The sequence below is a fragment of the Oncorhynchus clarkii genome, chromosome 10, assembly GCF_045791955.1.
Source record: "Oncorhynchus clarkii lewisi isolate Uvic-CL-2024 chromosome 10, UVic_Ocla_1.0, whole genome shotgun sequence".
NCBI lineage: Eukaryota > Metazoa > Chordata > Actinopteri > Salmoniformes > Salmonidae > Oncorhynchus > Oncorhynchus clarkii.
In genome coordinates this window covers 52,486,161-52,512,797 of record NC_092156.1, presented here as the reverse complement: position 1 = coordinate 52,512,797, position 26,637 = coordinate 52,486,161, and the positions used below count along the sequence as shown (strand labels likewise).

At 41.8% G+C, this 26,637-nt stretch overlaps 1 protein-coding gene across 1 annotated transcript; it reads right to left on the bottom strand.

Moving 5' to 3' along the window:
- Positions 1-463: 463 nt before the first annotated feature.
- Positions 464-25,350, bottom strand: LOC139418761 (dnaJ homolog subfamily A member 1-like). Its single transcript, XM_071168443.1, has 8 exons — positions 25,191-25,350; positions 22,942-23,125; positions 22,704-22,808; positions 21,990-22,217; positions 16,675-16,789; positions 15,764-15,879; positions 7,007-7,107; positions 464-1,597 (listed from the first exon to the last, which is right to left on the bottom strand). The coding sequence occupies exons 1-8, from the start codon at positions 25,320-25,322 to the stop codon at positions 1,370-1,372; spliced, it is 1,209 nt and encodes a 402-aa protein (XP_071024544.1). The 5' UTR covers positions 25,323-25,350; the 3' UTR covers positions 464-1,369.
- Between the last annotated feature and the right edge of the window lie 1,287 nt (positions 25,351-26,637).

The following is a 26,637-nucleotide window of genomic DNA, read 5'->3' as shown; positions in this document are numbered from 1 at the left end:
GACCTGAAATTAACTGTGCAGAAACGCTCTCCATCCAACCAGACATAGCTTGAGAGGATCTGAAATGAGGAATGGGAGAAACTCCCCAAAGACAGGTGTGCCAAGCTTGTAGCGTCATACCCAAGAAGGCTCGAGGCTGTAATTGCTGCCAAAGGTGCTTCAACAAAGTACTGAGTAAAAGGGTCTGAATACATATGTAAATGTGATATTTCAAAATGTTTTGTCTAAACCTGTTTTTGCTTGGTCATTATGGGCTATTGTGTGTAGATTGATGACTTAAGATATATATTTCAGAATTAGGCTAACATAACAAAATGTATGGGGGTCTGAATACTTTCCAAATGCACTGTATGCAGCGTTTACTGTGAATTTGGTCTCCGAACGCAGGAACATTGTGCTTTTTGGCTTCACAACAAGCACCCATTCACTGAGGTAAAAGGTATGAGACTTCAAGAGTTTAATCATTTCAACTTGGCAGTAGAAGACTAGCCAAAAAGTTTATTTTAATCCCAAGACAATTATGACAGTCACAGCACAGATACCAGTAGCAGAACTTCTTGAGAGGTCTATGGAAAGTTTATTTAGTTTGACTAATTCCCATGAAGAATGGAGGAATTAAACAGACAACTCTTGATAGTAAAAATGGGGTAAATAACTTTTTTCATCATCAGTTGAACATAACGAAGTATACCAAATTACAGCAGCTAGGATTCAATTGAATCCTACAGATGAAGAACCACAAAAAGGTCAATATGCATTATGAAATGTAGATAACATATCATTACATCATTAAAAATTAAACAAAAACATTGATTTAATAATTGGCAAGTATCTTCTAAACTATGCTGATGTGGTATACAAAAACATTTATTCTAAAATGGAAATAGGCCTATGGTTCTTCGCTGTGAGGATTCAATTTGGCAACATGAATTATAGCTTCCAACTATCTTCTCTCGTGACTTTTGGACACCACAAAATCCCAAACGGTACTAAACGTGACATCAAAGCAGACAGAGGGTGCTCAAAACCTGCTAATTTACAAATCAAAACACCATAAAAATCAAACTTATATATATATATATATATATAAAAAAATGTCAGTGACAGCATCCATAGCGCTTCCAAAATCTCAGAATCTTCATTTCTGGTCATCTAAGGAACTTAACCAGAAATCCATTTCCTCCACTCAGGCACACGATCCAACTAAAAGACAGCCAAGTCACCTTGGAACGTAGATCCGGGTATCCAGCCCAAAGGACCGCTTCGGCACCACAGTTAGCATTGTATGTTAAGAGAATAAAATGTAAGATGCGGTTTGTGCACGTTTCCAGAGGGGGCTGGGTTGAGGTTGGAGTGATGTGACGGGGTCTTATGAGGTCTGGCACTGGACCCCGCCAGCAGACGGGTTGTCATCCTCTTCCATGTAATGGTATTGGCTGCGTCTTACTCTGGCCGGGTCGCAGTCCTCCAGGTCGGTGTATATGTAGAGGTCGTCGTCCATGCTCTCAGGCTGCTCCGCTTCCCTCTTGGCAGGAAGGTAGTGCTCTAGCTCCTTCAGCTTGTGCTTGGGGAGGAAGTTGGCCTCGGGGAATACCACCTTAGGAAAAAAGAAAATGGGTTTAATTTCTACGTCGTAACTTTTTCTTTAAAAAATGTAATGAAATTAAGAACCAACTGAAACAGTAGAGCAACCACGTTGAGTTACACAGTGCAGACTTGTGTCAATTACATAATCACAATAAAAGTTATACTACAAAATGGCCACAAGGTTTAATAGAACAGCAGTAGTCTGCAGCAGTAGTTAGTCAAGCAATTTAATACATTTTAACTGAGGGAATGAATGACACCATTTACTTCTTAAATTTTTTTTTAAAGCTTATGGCACCTGGTATTCCCAGATGGTCTCCCATCCCAATACTAACCAGACCCTGTTTTCTCCCTGGCTATCTCTGCAACTCCTCAATGCGATTGGGAGAAGTGATGGTCGAGTCATGCGTCCTCCAAAATATGTCCCACCTGGCCGCCTACTTATCACACCGTTTGCTTGACCCAAATGTCAGCCACACCAATGTGTCGGAGGAAACACCGTTTGACTGCCCGGAGTCAGCTTGCAAGCGCAAGGAGTAGGACACGATGAGCCAAGGCAAGCCCCACCGTCCAAATCCTCCCTCGGGCGGCGCCGGGCCAATTGTGCGCCGTCCTGTGGGGGTCGCGGGCGAATTAGGACACCATTTCCCAATATATTCACACGGCACAAAAATATGAACTCAAAGATTTTACTGAGTTACATTTCATAAGGAAATCAGTCCATAGAAATATAGAATTTCACGACTGTAAATACAAATAACTTTACTTTTATTTTTTAAAGTAGGGGCGTGGATCAGAAAACCAGTCAGTATCTGGTGTGACCACCACTTGCCGCATGACATCTCCGTAATACAGTTGATCAGGCTGTGGAATGTAGTCCCACTCCTCTTCAATGGCTGTGTGAAGTTGCTGAATGTTGGCAGGAACTGGAACGCGCTGTCGTAAACGTTGATCCGGAGCATTCAAATATGCTCAATGTGTGACATGTCCGGTGAGTATGCAGGCCATGGAAGAACGGACATTCAGATTTCAGGAATTGTGTACAAATTCTTGCAACATTGGGCAATGCATTATCATGCTGAAACATGAGGTGATTGCAGCAAATTAATGGCAGGACAATGGGCCTCAGGATCTCACAGTATCTCTGTGCATTCAAATTCAAATCAAATGTTATTTGTCACATACACATGGTTAGCAGATGTTAATGCGAGTGTAGCGAAAGGCTTGTGCTTCTAGTTCCGACAATGCAGTAATAACCAACAAGTAATCTAGCTAACAATTCCAAAACTACTACCTTATACACACACAAGTGTAAAGGGATAAAGAATATGTACATAAAGATATATGAATGAGTGATGGTACAGAACGGCATAGGCAAGATGCAGTAGATGGTATTGAGTACAGTATATACATATGAGATGAATAATGTAGGGTATGTAAACATTATATTAGGTAGCATTGTTTAAAGTGGCTAGTGATATATTTGACATAATTTCCCATCAATTCCCATTATTAAAGTGGCTGGAGTTGAGTCAGTGTGTTGGCAGCAGCCACTCAATGTTAGTGGTGGCTGTTTAACAGTCTGATGGCCTTGAGATAGAAGCTGTTTTTCAGTCTCTCGGTCCCTGCTTTGATGCACCTGTACTGACCTCGCCTTCTGGATGATAGCGGGGTGAACAGGCAGTGGCTCGGGTGGTTGTTGTCCTTGATGATCTTTATGGCCTTCCTGTGACATCGGGTGGTGTAGGTGTCCTGGAGGGCAGGTAGTTTGCCCCCGGTGATGCGTTGTGCAGACCTCACTACCCTCTGGAGAGCCTTACGGTTGTGGGCGGAGCAGTTGCCGTACCAGGCGGTGATACAGCCCGACAGGATGCTCTCGATTGTGCATCTGTAGAAGTTTGTGAGTGCTTTTGGTGACAAGCCGAATTTCTTCAGCCTCCTGAGCGCCTTCTTCACGATGCTGTCTGTGTGGGTGGACCAATTCAGTGTGTCTGATGTGTACGCCGATGGAACTTAAAACTTACTACCCTCTCCACTACTGTTCCATTGATGTGGATAGGGGGGGGTGTTCCCTCTGCTGTTTCCTGAAGTCCACAATCATCTCCTTAGTTTTGTTGACGTTGAGTGTGAGGTTGTTTTCCTGACACCACACTCCGAGGGCCCTCACCTCCTCCCTGTAGGCCGTCTCGTCGTTGTTGGTAATCAAGCCTACCACTGTTGTGTCGTCCGCAAACTTGATGATTGAGTTGGAGGCGTGCGTGGCCACGCAGTCGTGGGTGAACAGGGAGTACAGGAGAGGGCTCAGAACGCACCCTTGTGGGGCCCCAGTGTTGAGGATCAGCGGGGTGGAGATGCTGTTACCTACCCTCACCACCTGGGAGCGGCCCGTCAGGAAGTCCAGTACCCAGTTGCAAGGGGGGGGGGGGGGGGTCGAGACCCGGGGTCTCGAGCTTGATGACGAGCTTGGAGGGCACTATGGTGTTGAATGCCGAGCTGTAGTCGATGAACAGCATTCTCACATAGGTATTCCTCTTGTCCAGATGGGTTAGGGCAGTGTGCAGTGTGGTTGAGATTGCATCGTCTGTGGACCTATTTGGGCGGTAAGCAAATTGGAGTGGGTCTAGGGTGTCAGGTAGGGTGGAGGTGATATGGTCCTTGACTAGTCTCTCAAAGCACTTCATGATGACGGAAGGGAGTGCTACGGGGCGGTAGTTGTTTAGCTCAGTTACCTTAGCTTTCCTGGGAACAGGAACAATGGTGGCCCTCTTGAAGCATGTGGGAACAACAGACTGGGATAGGGATTGATTGAACATGTCCGTAAACACACCAGCCAGTCTGCGCATGCTCTGAGGGCGCGGCTGGGGATGCCGTCTGGGCCTGCAGCCTTGCGAGGGTTAACACGTTTAAATGTTTTCCTCACGTCGGCTGCAGTGAAGGAGAGTCCGCATGTTTTGGTTGCAGGCCGTGTCAGTGGCACTGTATTGTCCTCAAAGCGGGCAAAAAAGTTATTTAGTCTGCCTGGGAGCAAGACATCCTGGTCCGTGACGGGGCTGGTTTTCTTTTTTGTAATCCGTGATTGACTGTAGACCCTGCCACATACCTCTTGTATCTGAGCCGTTGAATTGAGATTCTACTTTGTCTCTATACTGACGCTTAGCTTGTTTGATTGCCTTGCGGAGGGAATAGTTACACTGTTTGTATTCGGTCATGTTTCCGGTCACCTTGCCCTGATTAAAAACAGTGGTTTTCACGCGAATGCTGCCATCAATCCACGGTTTCTGGTTTGGGAATGTTTTAATCGTTGCCGTGGGAACGACATCTTCAACGCACGTTCTAATGAACTCGCTCACCGAATCAGCGTATTCGTCAATGTTGTTGATTGACGCAATACGAAACATATCCCAGTCCACGTGATGGAAGCAGTCTTGGAGTGTGGAATCAGATTGGTCGGACCAGCGTTGAACAGACCTCAGAAACTAAAACAAGAAGCTCCCGCGCTGTCTGTAGGCAGGGATCAACAAAATGTGGTCAGCTTTTCCGAAAGGAGAGCGGGGCAGGGCCTTATATGCGTCGCGGAAGTTAGAATAGCAATGATCCAAGGTTTTTCCAGCCCTGGTTGCGCAATCGATATGCTGATACAATTTAGGGAGTCTTGTTTTCAGATTAGCCTTGTTAAAATCCCCAGCTACAATGAATGCAGCCTCCGGATATATGGATTCCAGTTTGCAAAGAGTCAAATAAAGTTCGTTCAGAGCCATCGATGTGTCTGCTTGGTGGGGGGGGATATATACGGCTGTGATTATAATCGAAGAGAATTCTCTTGGTAGATAATGCGGTCTACATTTGATTGTGAGGAATTCTAAATCAGGTGAACAGAAGGATTTGAGTTCCTGTATGTTTCTTTCATCACACCATGTCTCGTTAGACATAAGGCATACGCCCCCGCCCCTCTTCTTACCAGAAAGATGTTTGTTTCTGTCGGCGCGATGCGTGGAGAAACCAGTTGGCTGCACCGCCTCGGATAGCGTCTCTCCAGTGAGCCATGTTTCCGTGAAGCAAAGAACGTTAGTCTCTGATGTCCCTCTGGAATGCTACCCTTGCTCGGATTTCATCAACCTTGTTGTCAAGAGACTGGACATTTGCGAGAAGAATGCTAGGGAGTGGTGCACGATGTGCCCGTCTCCAGAGTCTGACCAGAAGACCGCTTCGTTTCCCCCTTTTACAAAGTCGTTTTTTGGGTCGCCGGCTGGGATCCATGCCGTTGTCCTGGGTGAAAGGCAGAACACAGGATCCGCTTCGCGAAAGTCATTCTTGGTCGTACTGATGGTGAGTTGACGCTGCTCTTATATTCAGTAGTTCTTCTCGACTGTAAGTAATGAAACCTAAGATGACCTGGGGTACCAATGTAAGAAATAACACGTAAAAAAAAAAAAAAAACTGCATAGTTTCCTAGGAACGCGAAGCGAGGCGGCCATCTTTGTCGGCGCCGGAATTGTGAGCGATAAAATGCAATTGTGTTCGTTGTACGTAGCTTACGACTTCACATCCCATAACCCTACTGCCACCACAAACCCCTTGCCCACACAACACATACACACTGTCTGTCATCTGCCCGGAACAGTTGAAACCAGGATTCATCTGTGAAGAGCACATATCTCCAGCGTGCCAGTGGTGATTGAAGGTGAACATTTGCCCACTGAAGTCAGTTACGACGTCTAACTGCAGTCAGGTCAAGACCCCGGTGAGAACGACAAGCATGCAAATGAGCTTCCCCGAGATGGTTTCTGACAGTGTGTGCAGAAATTCTTCAGTTGTGCAAACCCAGTTTCATCAGCTGTCCGGGTGGCTGTTATCAGACGATCCCGCATGTGAAGAAGCCAGATGAGGTGGTCCTGGGCTGGCGTGGTTACACCTGGTCTGCGGTTGTTAGGCCAGTCAGAAGTACTGCCACACTCTACGATGACGTTGGGGGTGGCTTATGGTAGAGAAAATAACTTTCAATTCTCTGGCAACAGCTTTGGTGGACATCCCTGCAGTCACCATGCCAATCTGTGGCATTGTGTTGTGACAAAACTGCATATTTTAGTGGCCTTATATTGTCCCCAGCACAAGGTGCACCTGTGTAATGATCAGGCTTCTTGATATGTCACACCTGTCAGGATGGATGGATGATCATGGCAAAGGAGAAATGCTCACTAACAGGAATGTGTACACATTTGTGCACATGTGAGAGAATCAAGCTTTTTGTGCATTAGGAACATTTCTGGGAACTTTTATTTCAGCTCATGAAACATGGGACCAACACTTTATATGTTATGTTTATATTTTTGTTCAGAATAAATACAAAGATAGATATTGAACTACAGTATCAACTCCTGAATGGTGGAACACATTGAAAGATGTGTTTCACAGAACATACCGAAAAGAGGATAATGAGGCGTCCCTTTTCAAACGGCCGGCGGTGCATGGGCATCCCCTCATTCATGACACACTTCTTGTCACCAGGTTTGATCAATTCCCCTGCGAAGGTAAAAAATATTTTAAGAGACTTTAAACTAGTGCTGTCATGATACCAACATTTTACTAAGCCAAGTATCAAAGACAGCTATGAATATAGATGAGAACTCTTGGTAGAAAGTGTGGTCTACCGCTTAGGTACCCTATCTCAGGCAAGTATTACCTCAAGACTTCTTTAATATTAAGACCTCGTGCACCCACTGTTATTGACAAATATACACAACCCTACCCCTCGTCTTACCAGACGTAGCTGCTTGGTCCTGCCGATGCACGGAAAACCCAGCCAGCTCTATATTATCCGTGTTGTCATTCAGCCACAACTCGGTGAAAAATAGATTTTACAGTTAATGGCCCATTGGTAAGATGATCTACTGTCCAGACCATCAAGTTTGTTTTCCAGCGATTGTACGTTGGCCAATAAAACCAATGGTAATGACGATTTACTCACTCGCCTACGAATCCTAACGAGGCACCCCAACCTTCTTTCTCCCTCTATCTCTGTAGCCTTTTCACGCAAATGACGGGGATTTGGGCCTGGTCTGCGGAGAGCAGTATATCCTTTGCGTCGGACTCATTAAAATAAAAATCTTCGTCCAGTACAAGGTGAGTAATCGCTGTTCTGATGTCCAGAAGATATTTTCAGTCATAAGAGATGGCAGTAGCAACTTTATGTACAAAACAAGTTACAAAAATTAGGGGGAAAAAACGAAATCGCACAGTTGGTTAGGAGCCCATAAAAACGGCAGCCATCCCCTCCGGCACCATTACAAAGTCATTGTGGCAGTAAGGGGAAAACACTGCATGAAATCTTTACGCTTCAGTTAACACTCTCCCTCCCTCCTGATCCCCCTCTCAAACACACACCTCTCCCCCCCAAAACACAAACGCACGACTCCCAACTTTAAAAACATTAGGCAACAAACGTTGTTAAGTCCCCTGTTTAGGGGACCTACGTGGTTCTGGTAAGGGTTCCGACCGACATTTTCGTTGAAATCGATCGGTGGACACCATAGATCGAAATGGCAAGCATTGAGCATTCTTACGGACACAGGAAGGAGTATGTCTGTTGCCTGTGTGAAGCAGGATGTGAAATCTGACACCACTTGAAGCTGGGATGTCCCTCCTATGATATAATTCGCTCTTCAGACTGTCCATCAACTCATGGTTTCATTGCTGTAGCACATTCAGAGCGATTTATAGCCAGTAATCTAAAATTTGAGATTTTAAACAAAAAACAATCAGACAGACAAGATTAATATGAGATGAAAGGCGAGTTCCTAGCCAGACGTTCACAGCGATGGGGCCAGACATTTTGATCGAGACCTTTACATATTTTCTACATTCTAACACTAAATATACAAATGTGTATTTATTTTATTCTAGGCAAGTCAGTTAAGAACAAAATCTTATTTACAATGACGGCCTACAGCGACCAAATCCGGACGATGCTGAGCCAATTGCGCGCCGCCCTATAGAACTCCCTATCACGGCCGGTGGTGATACAGCCTGGATTCGAACCAGGGTGTCTTTAGGTGACGCCTCTAGCACAGAGATGGTGCCTTAGACCGCTGCGCCACTCAGGCGCCCCATTTTACAGTTATAAGGAAGGAGAAATTTCATAGTTTGGCATTTTATAAATTGATTACACTATATTTAGAAACAAGTCATTTCAAGCCTCATTTCACAGTTGTTAAAACTACGTCAAAATATTTCATATTTTCAAACTTTTATAATTTTGTTCTCTTTTGGGGCAGCAGGTAACCTAGTGGTTAGAGCGTTGGACTAGTAACTGAAAGGTTTCAAGATCGAATCCCTGAGCTAACAAGGTAAAAATCTGTCATTCTGTCCCTGAACAAGGCAATTAACCTACTGTTCCTAGGCAGTCATTGAAAATAAGAATGTGTTCTTAACTGACTTGCCTAGTTAAAAGGTAAAATAAAAAACTACACCTCAGCAATTTATAGCAATATTTGAGTATGCAGCATTACTAGTTATTGTTTATGTCCCTCGTGATAAAAAAATGATAAAAAAAACTTTTGCTTATATTCATGAAGAGGATGCGCGATCGACAAAGGCAAACTAATCTGCTGGCATCATGGCACCTCATCAACGTCGCTCTAATTAGTCAGACAGTTGAAGAAACTTGCGGACTTCTAGAAAGGCTCTGTAAGAAATGTTTCATATTTACTTTTAATTATCAGAACATTAACCATGTGTGTTCGCTTGTTTTGTACTGTTCTGTAGTTTCGACCCAATGATTCATCTGACAAAGAAAAAAAAAAGGAGGAAGATCAAGTAAGCAGAGTCCCGAGCATCCGCCATGTGTGGGGGGCAATTTTTCACCAGGGACCAGGCCTATATTTGATGGTAAGTTTGACCATTTACAAAGCAAAAGTTACATAAAATATTGCAGCCTACCCCTGACGGACCGTTATTTGTTCCACAATAATTCCGTTGCCTCCTTTTTCAGGTATCATGGCTCGAGATTTCATTGATGAAGAAATCATAAAGCGATATGCTGGACCCTATGTCAGAAAGGTGTTTCTGGGTACATATTGTTTCTTTCAAGGTAGGATTATAGCAATATTGTGTTACGTTTAGGCCTATTTACATGTATATTTATATTATTGTACTAATTTTAGCTGTTAGACTACATTTATTTTTTTCTCCAAATGCAGACAATGACCAAACACACAATGCCGCCAGGATTTGCATTTCAAATGAGGGCATAAACTGGGTCAAAACGCCAGCAGAGTAAGTAGACCTTTAAGGTTAAATAAAAATAAAGACCTACAACACCTTCGGTAGGCCTACAGTATATCTAAAAGTATTTCTCATCTCTACATGTAGGTCTCCTGATTTAACCAGTTGCGACGAGCAAACCCGGATCCGGGATCCTATTTATAGCCTCAAGCTCATTACCATAACGCAACGTTAACTATTCATGAAAATCACAAATTAAATGAAATAAATATGCTAGCTCTGAAGCTTAGCCTTTTGTTAACAATACTGTCATCTCAGATTTTCAAAATATGCTTTTCAACCATAGCAAAACAAGCATTTGTGTAACAGTATTGATAGCTAGCGTAGCATTTAGCGTAGCATTGAGCGGGCAACATTTTCACAAAAACAAGAAAAGCATTCAAATAAAATAATTTACCTTTGAAGAACTTCTGATGTTTTCAATGAGGAGACTCTCAGATAGCAAATGTTCAGTTTTTCCAAAAAGATTCTTTGTGTATTAGAAATCGCTCCGTTTTGTACATCACGTTTGGCTACCAAAAATTCAGTCATCAAAACGCCAAACTTTTTTCCAAATGAACTCCATAATATCGACTGAAACATGGCAAACGTTGTTTAGAATCAATCCTCAAGGTGTTTTTCACATATCTCTTCGATGATATAACGTTCGTGGAAGTCTGGTTTCTCCTCTATCAAATGGAAAAATAGTTGCACCTGGCGTTTGCGCACCAATTTCGACGCAGGACACCAGGCGGACACCTGGTAAATGTAGTCTCTTATGGTCAATCTTCCAATGATATGCCTACAAATACGTCACAATGCTGCCGACACCTTGGGGAAACGGCAGAAAGTGTAAGCTCATTCCTGTCGCATTCACAGCCATATAAGGAGACAATAGAAAACAGCACCTCAGAAATTTTGCTCATTTCCTGTTTGAAGTTTCATCTTGGTTTCGCCTGTAGCATCAGTTCTGGGGCACTCACAGACAATATCTTTGCAGATTTGGAAACGTCAGTGTTTTCTTTCCAAAGCTGTCAATTATATGCATAGTCGAGCATCTATTCGTGACAAAATATTGCGCTTAAAACAGGAAAGTTTTTCATCCAAAAATGAAATACTGCCCACAGAGGTTCAAGAGGTTAAACCTGATCGAACTTGTTCGGCATCAACTGAAAACATTTTCCCATAACTCTGCCAAGCTGACAGGCAAAGGCCATCAAGATGTTTGGCTAGAGGAATTGACGATATGATGAATATATTTGTCTCAGCAAGGTTTTACCTGTGGTCGTGGAGCTGGGTGGAAGTGCGACTAAAATGTAGTTAATATAAACATCCGCATTTGATATAGAGGTGGACCGATTAATCGGAATGGCCGATTAATTAGGGCCGATTTCAAGTTATAACAATCGGAAATCTGTATTTTTGGGCGCCGATTTCCGATTATTTTTTATATACCTTTTATTTAACTAGGCAAGTCAGTTAAGAACACATTCTTATTTTCAATGACTGCCTAGGAACTGTGGGTGAACTGCCTTGTTCAGGGGCAGAACGACAGATTTTCACCTTGTCAGCTCGGGGGTTGCTAGTCCAACGCTCTAACCATTGCACTCCACGAGCAGCCTGCCTGTTACGCGAATACAGTAGAAGCCAAGGTAAATTGCTAGCTAGCATTAAACTTCTCAAAAAACTATCAATCATAATTACTAGTTATAACTACTAATCCAGTTTAGCAGGCAATATTAACCAGGTGAAATTGTGTCATTTCTCTTGCGTTCATTGCACGCAGAATCAGGGTATATGCAACAGTTTGGGCTGCCTGGCTCATTGCGAACTAATTTGCCAGAATTTTACGTAATTATGACATAACATTGAAGGTTGTGCAAATGTAACAAGAATATTTAGACTTAGGGATGCCACCAGTTAGATAAAATACCGAACGGTTCCGTATTTCACTGAAATAAACGTTTTGTTTTCGAAATGATAGTTTCCAGATTCTATCATATTAATGACCAAAGGCTCGTATTTCTGTGTGTCATGTTATAATCAAGTCTGATTTTATAGAGCAGTCCGAGCAGCAGCAGGCCCGTAATAATTCATTCAAACAGCACTTTCGTGCGTTTTGCCAGCAGCTCGTCACAAGCACAGCGCTGTTTATGACTTCAAGCCTATCAGCCTAATGGCTGGTGTAACCAATGTGAAATGGCTAGCTAGTTAGCTGGGTGTGCGCTAATACTGTTTCAAACGTCACTCGCTTTTAGATTTGGAGTAGTTATTCGTAGCGATGGGTAACGATGCTTCGAGTGTGGCTGTTGTCGATGTGTTCCTGGTTCGAGCCCAGGTAGGGGTGAGGAGGGGGACGGAAGCTATACTGTTACACTGGCAATGCTATAGTGCCTATAAGAACATCCAATAGTCAAAGGTATATGAAATACCAATAGTAGAGAGAGAAATAGTCCTATAAATACTATATTAACTACAACCTAAGACCTCTAAAACCTCTTAAGTCTCATGTTAAAAGGAACCACCAACTTTCATATGTTCTCATGTTCTGAGCAAGGAACTTAAGTTAGCTTTTTTACATGGCACATATTACTTTCTTCTCCAACACTTTGTTTTTGCATTATTTAAACCAAATTGAACATGTTTGATTATTTATTTGAGGCTAAATTGATTTTATTGATGTTTTATATTAAGTTAGTGTTAATTCAGTATTGTTGTAATTGTCATTATTACAAAAAAAAAAAAAAAAGTCTGATTACTCGGTATCAGCTATTTTGGTCCAATAAATCGGCGTTGAAAAATCATAATCGGTCGACATGAGTCTTCAATATTCCCAGGTAAGAAGTTTTAGGGTGTAGTTATTATAGGACTATTTATCTCTATACCATTTGTATTTCATATACCTTTGACTATTGGATGTTCTAATAGGTACTTTAGTATTGCCAGCCTAATCTCGGGAGTTGATAGGCTTGAAGTCAAACAGCACAATGCTTGAAGCACAGCGAAGAGCTGCTGGCAAATGCACGAAAGTGCTGCTTGAATGAATGCTTATGAGCCTGCTGCTGTCTACCACCGCTCAGACTGCTCTATCAAATCATAGACTTAATTATAATATAATAACACAGAAATATGAGCCTTAGATCATTAATAAAGTAAATCCAGAAACTATCATTTCAAAAACAAAACTTCAGTGAAATACGGAACCGTTCCATATTTTATCTAACGGGTGGCATCCATAAGTCTAAATATTGCTGTTACATTGCACAACCGTCAATGTTATGTCATAATTATGAAAAATTGTCAAATTAATTACGGTCTTTGTTAGGAAGAAATGGTTCACACAGTTCGCAACGAGCCAGGCGGCGTAAACTGCTGACTATGCCCCGACTTTGCTTGCACAGAATGCAAGAAAAGTGACAATATCCCTAGTTAAAAGAAATGTTTCCAGGAAATATTAACTAAATATGCAGGTTTAAAATTATATACTTGTGTACTGATTTTAAGAAAGGCATTGATGTTTATGCTTAGGTACACATTGGTACAACGACAGCGCTTTTTTCACGAATGCGCTTGTTAAATCACCAGTTTGGTGAAGTAGGCTGTGATTCAATGACAAATTAACAGGCGCTGTACAAAGTGATGGTTGGCAGTACAGTACTGGGCTATTTAGCTAAATAATCCCTATGTTGTGCGGACGGGAGACCGGTTGTAATTGTAAGTAGGCCTATTATTATTATTTTTTTACTACTATTTTATATAGGTTTAGGCGTCGAAGAAAGACTCCAATTAAGCCCTCTTGTTTGTAAAGTCAAATTAAAATGAACATTGTTGAAATGAATTGCTCGTCTGGTGTAGGTTCTCGCCATCTGTTGGTGTGTAACACTTGCATAACAAGTTAGTTGTATTTTTAGCACCAGTCACTGTTCACCTAATATTGATTGCACTGCAGTTGTCGCCAGTTTAAATTGAACCTTTATTTAACTAGGCAAGTCAGGTAAGAACAAATTCTTATTTACAATGAAGGCTTACCCCGGCAAACCCAGATGACTATGGGCCAATTGTGCGCCGCCCTGAATTCGAACCAAGGACTGTAGTAAAGCCTCTTGCACCAAGATGCAGTGCCTTAGAGAGCCAAGAACAACACACACATGTATATATTTTTCTCTTCAGAACCTTAACCGGGTGTAGGTAGATGTGGAAAGATGCAAGTTGGGGAGGGGGGTTCCCACCTAGCTCGGCTATTAGACAATTCTTTAGTGAAGGTTGAATAATCTATTGTTCCGCTAAGTATTAAAGGTTCCAATTGATAAAGCGTGTTTAGCCACAATTGTCCCCAACCAACAAATTTGGGCAAAGTCGAAAGCGTGCTGGACTTTGGGCGAGAATGTTGAGTTCAAAACCTGCTCCCTGCTTGTTTCATTACATTATTATGCTGGTCTCAGCGCAAATAACCTGGATTGTTACTCCCATCTCGCTCCTGCTCTCTTCCACGCGTCATTCTCCGCCTGAGTGGATCGCTTGTGGGCGTGCTGGCAGGATGTACTGTTTTTTATCCTGTATATATGAATGACAAAATCAGCCTTCACTTAAATCATGTTTCTAGTCTATTGCATAGTTACAATGTGTAATCATTGATGTCCCAAGAGCGGTGTATAATTGTAATACATACATGCATGCAGACACAGCATCATTCAAAGAATGGCTTTTGATACACCTGGTTTTGGATAATACTGAGAAAAATAACTTGCCAAATAACGATTTTCATGAATTAACTTTGACAAAAAAAACATGTACAATTGTCTACATTAACTAACATTTCCTCTCAATTGTACATTTTTTTGCTTGACCTGTTATGACATTCTAATTACTTAAATTAGCTTCCGCTGTATTGTTTTGTCAGCCATCTTTGCTGAAGAAAGTCACCAGGAACTGGTGGCTCGCGTCAAATTCGTCATTGGAACCACTTGATATGATTGGTCCTATAAAAACCTTGGGACCATAATGAGTGCACTAACTCCTCCTTGGTGGTCTGGAGCAATGAAGCCGTGATGCTGGGTACCTACTGCGGTGTAAGCTCGTAATTTGTGAAGGAGGAACCACTGTACTGTCAAGTGAGCAGGTTGTTAGCTAGCTAGGCAACATGACAATGTTTTTTGTTATCAAACCAATAATTAACGACCCGGGATTAGTTTAAAAAATGGCCCACAACATGGTTGTGAACTCATATCAAATGCGCGCAAAATGCAGGAAGAAAAAAAAAAAAAAAGTAGCACTGGTAATATGGGTCATATCTTTAACCATTTGAGCTAGAGACACGCCGTTTTCTTGGCTGTAATGCTGCAAAAATGCCTGTCATTAAGTTGTGCATTTCCGGTCACTCAGAGGCTGCATGACCGCAAACTTGCACGTGCAAAGTCTACTTAGACTGGCCTGTGCTCTTGGTTATACCAGGCAATAAAATGCTCCAATGTACCAAATGTAACAGAAGAGTCAGGGTCTGTGTACCCGCTCGCTATCACCACTAACCTATATTTTTAAAACTGATGGAGGAATAGATGCACAGAAAGAGTGGACAGAGAGAAGTAGGTGATGGCTGGCTGATCACAGCTGCCACACGAGAGATGCGCATGAAAGTGAAGTGGACATTGAACATACAAGAGCCTAGTTGCTGTTGCTTAAATTTAACTTTTTATGACAGGCGCCAGCAGGTTCTTTAGATTGGTAGGACCGACAAATTTGGTAGCATCATATGAAACGGTATTACGGTAGAAGTATCATGACATTTAGATACCGTTACGATGGTGCCAGTATACCGTGCAACACCACAATAATTGTTTCTTTTTTAAATGCATTAAAAAAAAAAATTGCACAATGTTGTACAAGGTTTCTGTTAAGTGAAATAATCTAGGAAGTGTACCTGGGTGGCAGGTGATGAGGAGGCTTCGGTTGTCCAGAGTTTGACAAGGCTTCTGGAAACCACACAGGGCCTCCACCAGCTGCAGCTCCATAGTCATGATCAGATTGTCCCCTTGCCTGTAGAATAGAGCACAGTCAATACCAACCGGACTGCAATCAATTGCATTTCAATTCAGGAAGTGAAAATCAAGAACTGAGAAGTGACTGGCTCTCAAATGGGGATTTTTTTGTTGCTGAAAAATTTCATTCAGTTCTTGAAATTGGCCAAATTTTCATTTTGCTACAAGCCTAGATATAGACCTTTTTCCAGTACACGACACACTGATGTCACACAGTAACATACAACTTTTATTACCTTTTTGGGTTCTCATACGTTTACAATGATATTTTCATTATTGCGTGAACAGTTGCTAAGATTATATTTGGTTTTGATTTTTGCTAAATAACAGTTTCTAGCTAGAATGCGAACGCTCATTGATATAGGCTGTAGCAAAAACTAGCCAAAGAGCCATTTTACTGGTTGAAATGTTTACTTATAATGCTGTTGATTTGCATTAAGCAGGACATTCATACGAGCCTTAAAACCCAATTAAAATCCAAAAGTAGTGTGAAAAGCACTCATAAGCAACATGTAAAGAGCCTTTTTTTTGCTGGCCTTCTATAACAACTCCCACCAACTTCCGTGCGTCGCCCTCAAAAGCAATGTTTGCAAACACAGAAAGGAGTCTATAGGCTAGTACAGAATACAGACCAATACAATACTGAAGAATATAAAAGGTCTCATGTGGAACATTGGAACTGCCAAATATGTGCACAAACACATTTGTTGGTCCAATCAGACAATGTGATATAGACATAGGGTAGAGAGGTAGGTAGTGAATAAGAACTGGCATGAGAGGTTTAATCTTTTACCTGGTGAAGACGGGATGGACTCTCTGATCCAGGACAATGATGATGTCACCAGGCTCTAGTCCTGGCTCCTGATCTCCCTCCCCGTGGAAAACTAGCTTCTGCCCATCCTTCATACCTGCAACAATTTAGGATTAATTTAACTCAACTGGCCCGTATTTAACTGCATTAAGAAAAGACTGATCAGAATTCTGGTAATGGCGTTCACACGCAACCATGCCATGGGGAACATTTAGGGCACATTCACATATCCCTAGATGATTTGGATCCTAGAGCGTTTGGTAACCAGATCCATGCTATCCTGGTCCAGAGATGTGATCCATTAGTACTAGTCGCATGAAATTTAGTTACAGAAATTATATCCAGTTCAGTTCATTTCCATTCTTGTCAAAGCATTTGTAGAATTCAAGAAACACTCCAGGGTACCAAATTCTTAAACTCATCAAAAAAAAGAAAAGTCCCCTTTTCAGGACCAAAGATAAATTCGTAAAAATCCAAAGTAAAGGGTTTAAACACTGTTTCCCATGCTTGTTCAATGAACCATAAACAATGAACTGTGGAACGGTCGTTAAGACACTAACAGCTTACAGATGGTAGGCAATTAAGGTCACAGTTATGAAAACTTAGGACACTAAAGAGGAATTTCTACTGACTCTGAAAAACACCAAAAGAAAGACGCCCTGTCATCTGCGTGAACGTGCCTTAAGCATGTTGCAAGGAGGCATGAGGACTGCAGATGTGGCCAGGGCAATAAATTGCAATGTCCGTACTGTGAGACGCCTAAAGCAGCACTACAGGGAGACAGGACAGAGAGCTGATCGTCCTTGCAGTGGCAGACCACGTGTAAGAACACCTGCACAGGATCGGTACATCCGAACCTCAACTGCGGGACAGGTACAGGATGGCAACAACAACTGCCCAAGTTTCACCAGGAACACACAATCCCTCCAGTGCTCAGACTGTCCACAATAGGCTGAGAGAGGCTGGACTGAGGGCTTGTAGAACTGTTGTAAGGCAGGTCCTCTCCGGACAAGGACCTGCCTCACCGAACAAACCCACCGTCGCTGGACCAGACAGGACTGGCAAAAAGTGCTCTTCACTTACGAGTCGCGGTTTTGTCTCACAAGGGGTGATGGTCGGATTCGCGTTTATCGTCAAAGGAATGAGCGTTACACCGAGGCCTGTACTCTGGAGCGGGATCGATTTGGAGGTGGATGGTCCGTCATGGTCTGGGGCGGTGTGTCAGCATCATCTGACTGAGCTGGTTGTCATTGCAGGCGATCTCAACACTGTGCGTTACAGGGAAGACATCCTCCTCCCTCATGTTGTACCCTTCCTGCAGGCTCATCCTGACATGACCCTCCAGCATGACAATACCACCAGCCATACTGCTCGTTCTGTGCGTGATTTCCTACAAGACAGGAATGTCAGTGTTCTGCCATGGCCAGGAAAGAGCCCGGATCTCAATCCCATTAAGCACAAAACAAACATTTTTTAGTCACGCACGTCGGCATAACCAAGGAGGAGATGGCACGTGGGTACCAACTTCTATAAACCATTGAGGAGATGGGAGAGGCAGGACTTGCAGCGCGATCTGCGTCACAAATAGAACTGACTTCTATATTATCCCTTGGCAACCAGATGCACCTAATTTATGAAAGTTGCCAATCTCAATATAAAGTCAAGAAGAGAAAGCCTAGAAGGAAGAGAGATGACGAAAAACGATTTGGTTGACCATTGTGTGTGTGGATTAATTGGCGGAGTAGAGGACCTTGTGCATTTCAGGTAAAATAACACTACAGTTTGCTTCAGTATAGGGATTTCACTATGGCTGTCCATTGGATAAATTCACAAAGGCTTTAGTAACTCAAGGTTACACCTAGTGATCTTGCTGAGTGAGCATTATTAAAAAAATTAAATGGGCAATTCCACCCCTTATCAATCATCTCCAGCACAATACCAGTGTCTACATGCGAAAACAGCAGCCACAACATTTTGTAGAAAATAAATAAAGGGGTTCTTTTTCAAAACAGATTCGCGGGGAGCAAGAAAATACCCTCCTTATGGATAGAAACTTGTTGCAGGACACAATCCTGTCTCGGAGCTCTACAGACAATTCCGTCGACCTCATGGCTTGGTTTTTGCTCTGACATGCACTGTCAACTATGGGACCTTATATAGACAGGTGTGATCCTTTCCAAATCATGTCCAATCAATTGAATTTACCCCAGGTGGACTCCAATGAAGTTGTAGAAACATCAAGGATGATCAATGGAAACAGGATGTACCTGTGCTTAAAGTCTCATAGCAAAGATTCTGAATAGTTAGGTAAATAGTATTTTTTTCCCCCAAATATATTAAAAATAAAGACAAATCTAAAAATGTGTATCCGCTTTGTCATTATGTGGTATTGTGTGCAGATTTAGGAAAATGTTTAATTTAGTCCATTTTAGAATAAGGCTGTAACGTAACAAAAAGTCAAGGGGTCTGAACACCTTCCGAAAGCACTGCATGCATACACAGTGGACAAAACGGTCTACATTTCCGTAACAGACTGACCAGGTGAAAATGATGATCCCTTATTGATGTCAGATGCTAAATCCACTTCAAAATCAGTGTAGATGAGGGGGATGAGACAGGTTTTTCTTATGGCTGGGGGGGCAGTATTGAGTAGCTTGGATGAATAAGGTGCCCAGAGTAAAACTGCCTGCTACTCAGGCCCAGAAGCTAAGATAAGCATATTATTAGTAGATTTGGATACAGAACACTATGAAGTTTCTAAAACTGTTTGAATCACGTCTTTGAGTATAACAGAATTTATGTTGCAGGCGAAACCGAGGACAAACCATTCAGCATTTTTTGTTGTTGAGGTCACTCTTTTCAAATGAGTTTATTGGGAATCCAGATTTCTAAGGGACTTGATTGCAGTTCCTACCGCTTCCACTGGATGTCACCAGTCTTGTCACTTCATGTGTACTGTTTGATAGAGGCGCATGACCAGAAAGCTAGTGTCAGTTTGTTGTCTTCCTGTATTGAACACAGATCATCCCGTCTTCAATTTTATCGATTATTTACGTTAAAAAATACCTATTGCAAAAGTGGTTTGAAATGTTTTGGCAAATTTTACAGGTAATTTGAGATATTTTGTAGTCATGTTGAGCAAGTTGGAACCGGTGTTTTTCTGGATCAAACGCACCAAACAAATGGACATTTTGGATATATATGGACGGAATTAATAGAACAAAAGGACCATTTATGGGACATATTGGAGTGCCAACAGAAGAAGCTCGTCAAAGATAAGGCATGATTTACATTTTTAATTTCTGCGTTTTGTGTCGCGCATGCAAGGTTGAAATATGTTCTCTTTTGTTTACTATGGTGCTATCCTCAGATAATAGCATTGTTTGCTTTCGCCGAAAAGCCTTTATGAAATCTGACATGTTGGCTGGATTCACAACACGTGCAGCTTTAAATTTGCTATCTTGCAAATTGTGATTTCATGAAAGTTGGATTTTTATAGGAATTTATTTGAATTTGGCGCTCTGCATTTTGGCAAAGTGGGACGCTACCGTCCCACATATCCCAGAAGGGTAAAAAGAAACTATCGTTGCACACACAACTGTACCTAACCATAAACAATGCCTTTCTTAAAATCAATACACAGAAGTATATATTTTTAAACCTGCATATTTAGCTAAAAGAAATCCAGGCAATATTAACCAGGTGAAATTGTGTCATTTCTCTTGCGTTCATTGCACGCAATCAGGGTATATGCAACAGTTTGGGCAGCCTGGCTCATTGCGAACTAATTTGCCAGAATATTACGTAATTATGACATAACATTGAAGGTTGTACAATGTAACAGGAATATTTTGACTTAGGGATGCCACCCGTTAGATAAAATACCGAACAGTTCCGTATTTCACTGAAATAAATGTTTTGTTTTCGAAATGATAGTTTCCAGATTTTACCATAATAATGACCAAATGGCTCATATTTCTGTGTGTTATGTTATAACTAAGTCTATGATTTGATAGAACAGTCTGAGCAATGGTAGGCAGCAGCAGGCTCGTAAGCATTCATTCAAACAGCACTTTCGTGCATTTGCCAGCAGCTCTTCGCAAGCACAGCGCTGTTTATGACTTCAAGCCTATCAGCCTAATGGCTGGTGTAACCGACGTGAAATGGCTAGCTAATTAGCGGGGTGCACGCTATCAGCGTTTCAAACGTCACTCGCTCTGAGACTTGGAGTAGTTATTCCCCTTGCTCTGCATGGGTAACGCTGCTTCGAGGGTGCTGTTTGAGCCAAGGAAAGGAAAGCTATACTGCTACACTGGCAATACTAAAGTGTCTAAGAACATCCAATAGTCAAAGGTATATGAAATACAAATGGTAGAGAGAAATAGCCCTATAAATACTATTAACCACAACCTCAAACCTCTTACCTTGGAATATTGAAGTCTCATGTTAAAAGGAACCACCAACTTTTATATGTTCTCATGTTCTGAGCAAGGAACTCAAACGCTAGCTTTTTTACAGGGCACATGTTGCACTTTTACTTCTCCAACACTTTGTTTTTGCATTATTTAAACCAAATTTAACATGTTTTATTATTTATTTGAGTCTAAATTATATTATATTAAGTTCAAATAAGTTAATTCAATAGTGTTGTAATTGTCATTATTACAAACAAATAAAAAAATGCAGCTTTTTTGGGTCCTCCAATAAATCGGTATCGACGTTGAAAAATCATAATCGGTCGACCTCTAGATCCAACTAATCAAGATTTTGACTACATGAATCAGATGTATTAGCTGTGTAACTCTCCAGGACCAGAAGTGAAGAAAATGTAGGTTACATCACATAACAGACATCCAAAAATCTGGTTAAATGGACAAACATCTAAAACCTCCTACATCCTCAAAATGGAGAAAGAAAATCTTCACACTTTTACCTGTTAAATTGGCAGTCACTCGGCTAGCATTCCCATCCACAGGCAGCTTGGTCTGTCAGGTAACGGTGTCAACAGGGCCCAGGGCCATGGCGCATCCCGTGTCAACATGCTTAACCCACCCCCAACCCCCCCACGTCGCTACACAAACATAGTGAACAATTTAGGCATTAGAGTCTATGCTCTTGACAATTTGTACTCCACACAAATCAAAGGAGTCAAAGAACTGTTGGACGTTATAGCAAAAAAAAAAAAAAACATTCAGGGTAGAACATTTTAATTTATTGTATATATTAACTATAATATGTTTGTCAATTGTGAGCTGTGGAAAGACTTCAATTGATGGACAACTAATCAACCACCTCACCTTTGCCAATGTGGACCTCCAGGATCTTTTTCTGCCGCAGAATCTTCCGTCCACTGCAGGCCTTGCAGCGGTCCTTGTGGCTGATGCGCTGGCCCTGGCCCTGGCAACCCCCGCACACGGTGGACACCTGCTGCACCATGCCCGGCCCCAGCTGGTGGAGGCGCACCTGCATGCCCGTGCCGTGACAGGACATGCACATCTCCACCGCACCCTTCCTTCCCCCGCGACCTACCCCAAACCATAGCCATGTCAGTCCACATCACCCCAGTCGTTTGCAGCAGTAACTCATTACATCACTGTTAAACAGAACCCCACATGCTGCGTTTGACAGGGCGGTAAATGCTAGTCAACAGATTAATTTGGATTAATGATGCGCTGTATAAATGTACTTGGAGTAAGAAAGAACATCTATGTATGCATTTTATAGTCAGAGCAACAAAAATGGAACCAAATAATACAGTTTGGGCATTGTACGATGATAATCTTAAAAATGTTTTACCCTAGCCGAGGCATTTACCTCTAACAGTTAATTTTTCATAATGTAATAACGTAAAAATGTTAAAAATGACATCCAATCCATGCATGAACACACAGGGCTATTCAACCTGATGACTTTAGGGTTACCACACTGGTCATTTTCATCCATCCCTTTTAATAAGGGACTGATCAAGACCAATGTTAACCAACAATGTAACATGTGTAGTAACGTAGCACCTTCACATCGCTCGCAAATAACATTCTTCTGGACAGCAAGTTTCCTCGTGGCGCCATTGAAGAGGTCTTCCAAAGAGACTGTGAGCTGATGAACCACATTCTTTCCTAGGTTGAGAGCACATTGGGGCAAAGCATTAGCTTTAGAGAAGTTAAGAAGAACCACAGAAAACAAAGGCCAGGCCATTTGAAGTCTTCTGTGGAAAGTAATATTTGTCTCTGTACTTCATTTGGTTTTTACCTCTTCTCTCCCGGTGCAGTCGGCCACCTCCTCCAAAGAACATGTCAAAGATGTCCATGGGGGATCCAAAACCTCCGCCACCTCCGCCACCCCCTCCTTTTATTGCCTTCTCCCCTCCCCGGTCATACACCTCTCTCTTCTGGGAGTCTGACAGCACCTCATATGCCTGAGATATCTGCTTAAACTGGGAAGAAAAAAACTGAATGAAAGGGGGATACCTAGTCAGTTGTACAACTGAAATGTGTCTTCCGCATTTAACCCAACACCTATGAATCAGAGAGGAGCGGGGGGCTGCCTTAATCGACATCCACGTCTTCGGCGGCCGGGGAACAGTGGGTTAACTGCCTTGCTCAGGTGCAGAACGACAGATTTTTACCTTGTCAGCTCTGGGATTCAATCAAGCAACCTTTCGGTTACTGGCCCAAACGCGATCAATTCTCAGAGTGCAAACTACTAATAGAAATCTCAACTAGTACTCAAAAATATTAAACTTACTAGAATTTTCTGACAACTGTAGAAACAATATATGTATTTTCCATATTCATCTCTTAACCTCTTTGATCTCTAGGGGCGCTATTTCATTTTTGGATAAAAAACGTTCCCGTTTTAAGCGCGATATTTTGTCACGAAAAGATGCTCGACTATGCATATTCTTGACAGTTTTTGAAAGAAAACACTCTGAAGTTTCAGAATCTTTTTATTTTTTTATTTTTTTATTTTACCTTTATTTAACCAGGCAAGTCAGTTAAGAACAAATTCTTATTTTCAATGACGGCCTGGGAACAGTGGGTTAACTGCCTGTTCAGGGGCAGAACGACAGATTTGTACCTTGTCAGCTCGGGGGTTTGAACTCGCAACCTTCCGGTTACAAGTCCAACGCTCTAACCACTAGGCTACCCTGCCGCCCCAATCTGCAAAGATATTGTCTGTAAGTGCCCCAGAACTCATTCTACAGGCGAAACCAAGATGATGCATCAACCAGGAAATGAGCAGAATTTCTGAAGCTCTGTTTTCCATTGTCTCCTTATATGGCTGTGATTGCGCAAGGAATGAGCCTACACTTTCTGTCGTTCCCCCAAAGTGTTAGCAGCATTGTGACGTATTTGTAGGCATATCATTGGAAGATTGACCATAAGAGACTACATTTTCCAAGTGTCCGCCTGGTGTCCCTGCGTCGAAATTGGAGCGTAAAGCCAGGTGCAATTATTTTTCCATTTGAGAGCAAGGAGAAACCAGGCTTCCACGAAGGATATATCATTGAAGAGATATGTGGAAAAACACCTTGAGGATTGATTCTAAACCACGTTTGCCATGTTTCAGTCGATATTATGGAGTTAATTTGGAAAAAAGTTTGCGTTTTGAGGGCTGAATTTTCGTTTTTTTTTTTTTTTTTTTTTTTTTTTTTGGTAGCCAAATGTGATGTACAAAACGGAGCTATTTCTAATACACAAAGAATCTTTTTGGAAAAACGGAGCATCTGCTATCTAACTGAGAGTCTCCTCCATGAAAACATCAGAAGTTCTTCAAAGGTAAGTTATTTTATTTGAAGGCTTTACTTGTTTTTGTGATAGTTGCCTGCTAAATGCTAACGCTAATGCTAACGCTAATGCTAACGCTAAATGCTACGCTAGCTAGCTACTGTTACACAAATGATTGTTTTCCTATGGTTGAAAAGCATATTTTGAAAATCTGAGATGACAGTGTTGTTAACAAAAGGCTAAGCTTGAGAGCTAGCATATTTATTTCATTTCATTTGCGATTTTCATGAATAGTTAACGTTGCGTTATGGTAATGAGCTTAGGTCTATAAATAGAATCCCGGATCCGGGTTTGGTCGTCGCAACAGGTTAAAAATAACCTGGCATCAATGTGCTGGATTAGCATACACCGCTCCCGCTCTGAACTTGCCTCTGACTGGGCTTGAACCAGAGTCCTCTACCTTGCCAACACACGTGACCACCCGCTCGATAATGTGAAAAAAACTTGAGAGCTATACAATAGGAACCAATTGTATAGATCCATCTACGAAATGTCAAGCTAGCTGTGGAGTGAGCTTACTGTACCTCTTAACTCTGCTACACTGGCATGAATAACTTATCTCCACTCAACCACTAGTCATAAATCAGAACCTATTCATAGGAGTTTTACGTTGTTTATAACATACACAGCTCACAAAGATAAAGGTGGTACGACAAAAATAAACTCTGACCATCATGGACGCAAAGTGGTTTCCTGAATACTTCCACTCACTTTCTCCCCCTCCGTAGGGTTCTTGTCAGGGTGGTATTTCAAGGCCAGCTTACGATAAGCCTTTTTCAGCTCATCTGGTGTGGCATTGGGCTTAACACCCAACATATCATAAAAGCCGGTTTCCTTCACCATTGTTGTTGGTTAGTCTGCAGAAGAAAAAAAAAATTTCACACAAGTGTCAGTTTCTCTTCCTGTATGACATATAGTGCTGAGCGATGTGCTTTGAGGTTGGTTCAGAAATAGATTATAAAAATGTTGATTGATTTTTTTTTTGGGGGGGGGGGGGGGCTATGCAGTCTTACAAAATCATTATCTTAGTAGTTCTTCAAAGTAAATATGGCATACTTTACGACTGCTGAACACCAACTATCAAATCTTAGATTGTGTATTTTCATGTAGATAGCACACGAAGCAACTAGGCGTTCAATGGATTATGTTCAGTGCAGTTAATGTAGAATATTGGCCTGTTGGGAAGAGTTCGGGCTTGATCTTATCTAAAAGAAACTGAGCATTGCACTCAGAAAAAAAAAAATCAAATAATTTAACCGAAGTTGGCCAATTAGTTAATCGCTCAGCACTAATGCCATTCTATTTGCATTTGAAACCACTTATTGGTATGACAAGTTCCCCACCACTGCAACTTCATGATAGAAATATCCCAATCAGATAGCATTAGAAACAAAGTTGGTGAATAGCAACATATATTTTCAACATGAGGGGTTAGCGCTTAACATCTGAGTTTCTGAACCCAGAAGCTCAACAGCGTGAGACTTCTGTGAGCGCATGCTTAACAGACCAGAGGGGTGTCCTACTACAAAGCAAGCTAGATCTACTCAGGGTATCTACAGAAAATCAGCTTCAGATAGCTTCACATTCCAGATCAGGCTTCTTCCATCATACAACAGTATTTATTGCTTGGCCAAATGCCACCAACTCTAGCAGGCTTGTAAATGTACATGGCTAGTCAAACGCCATGCCACAAAAATAAGAGAAATTCTCTTGCAAATTCGGCAGGCTATGGTGTGAAATAGAAGTGTCATCTTTCTTATCCTTAATTCCGATTTACGTGCACAACAAGTATCTTCCCCCCCACTCCTATCGATAAAATAATTGTTTTGTCAAAACAAAAGTATTTCTGTGCGTGAATTTTAAAATGCATTCTGTCACTAATAAATGTGCAATGTGATATTATCACTACTCTTTAACAAACATTTGCTTTCTCCATAGTTTTCAGCTGTCAGCTTCGCCCACGACGGGTTTATGTGAACTACAATCCAGACGCTGTGTTTTAGCATCAATATTCATCGCTTGGGATACGGCTTTCAAAACATATGCTTTTCTTTCATCAGCAAGAAATTATCTTTAAATAAAGAGAGATACTTACTGTAGTAGTTTTGCACAGAGCCACATAGCTATGGGAGCCCAATATTGGACTAAATTATGTTAG

What these genes read in the sequence shown, in the direction of transcription:
- LOC139418761 (XM_071168443.1), bottom strand. Translation starts at nt 25,322, where the DNA reads ATGGTGAAGGAAACCGGCTTTTATGATATGTTGGGTGTTAAGCCCAAT. An exon ending in ACCCTACGGAGGGGGAGAAA is followed by an intron (nt 23,126 to 25,190) that starts GTGAGTGGAAGT and finishes TTTTCTTCCCAG; the next exon opens with TTTAAGCAGATATCTCAGGC. An exon ending in ACTGCACCGGGAGAGAAGAG is followed by an intron (nt 22,809 to 22,941) that starts GTAAAAACCAAA and finishes CTCTCAACCTAG; the next exon opens with GAAAGAATGTGGTTCATCAG.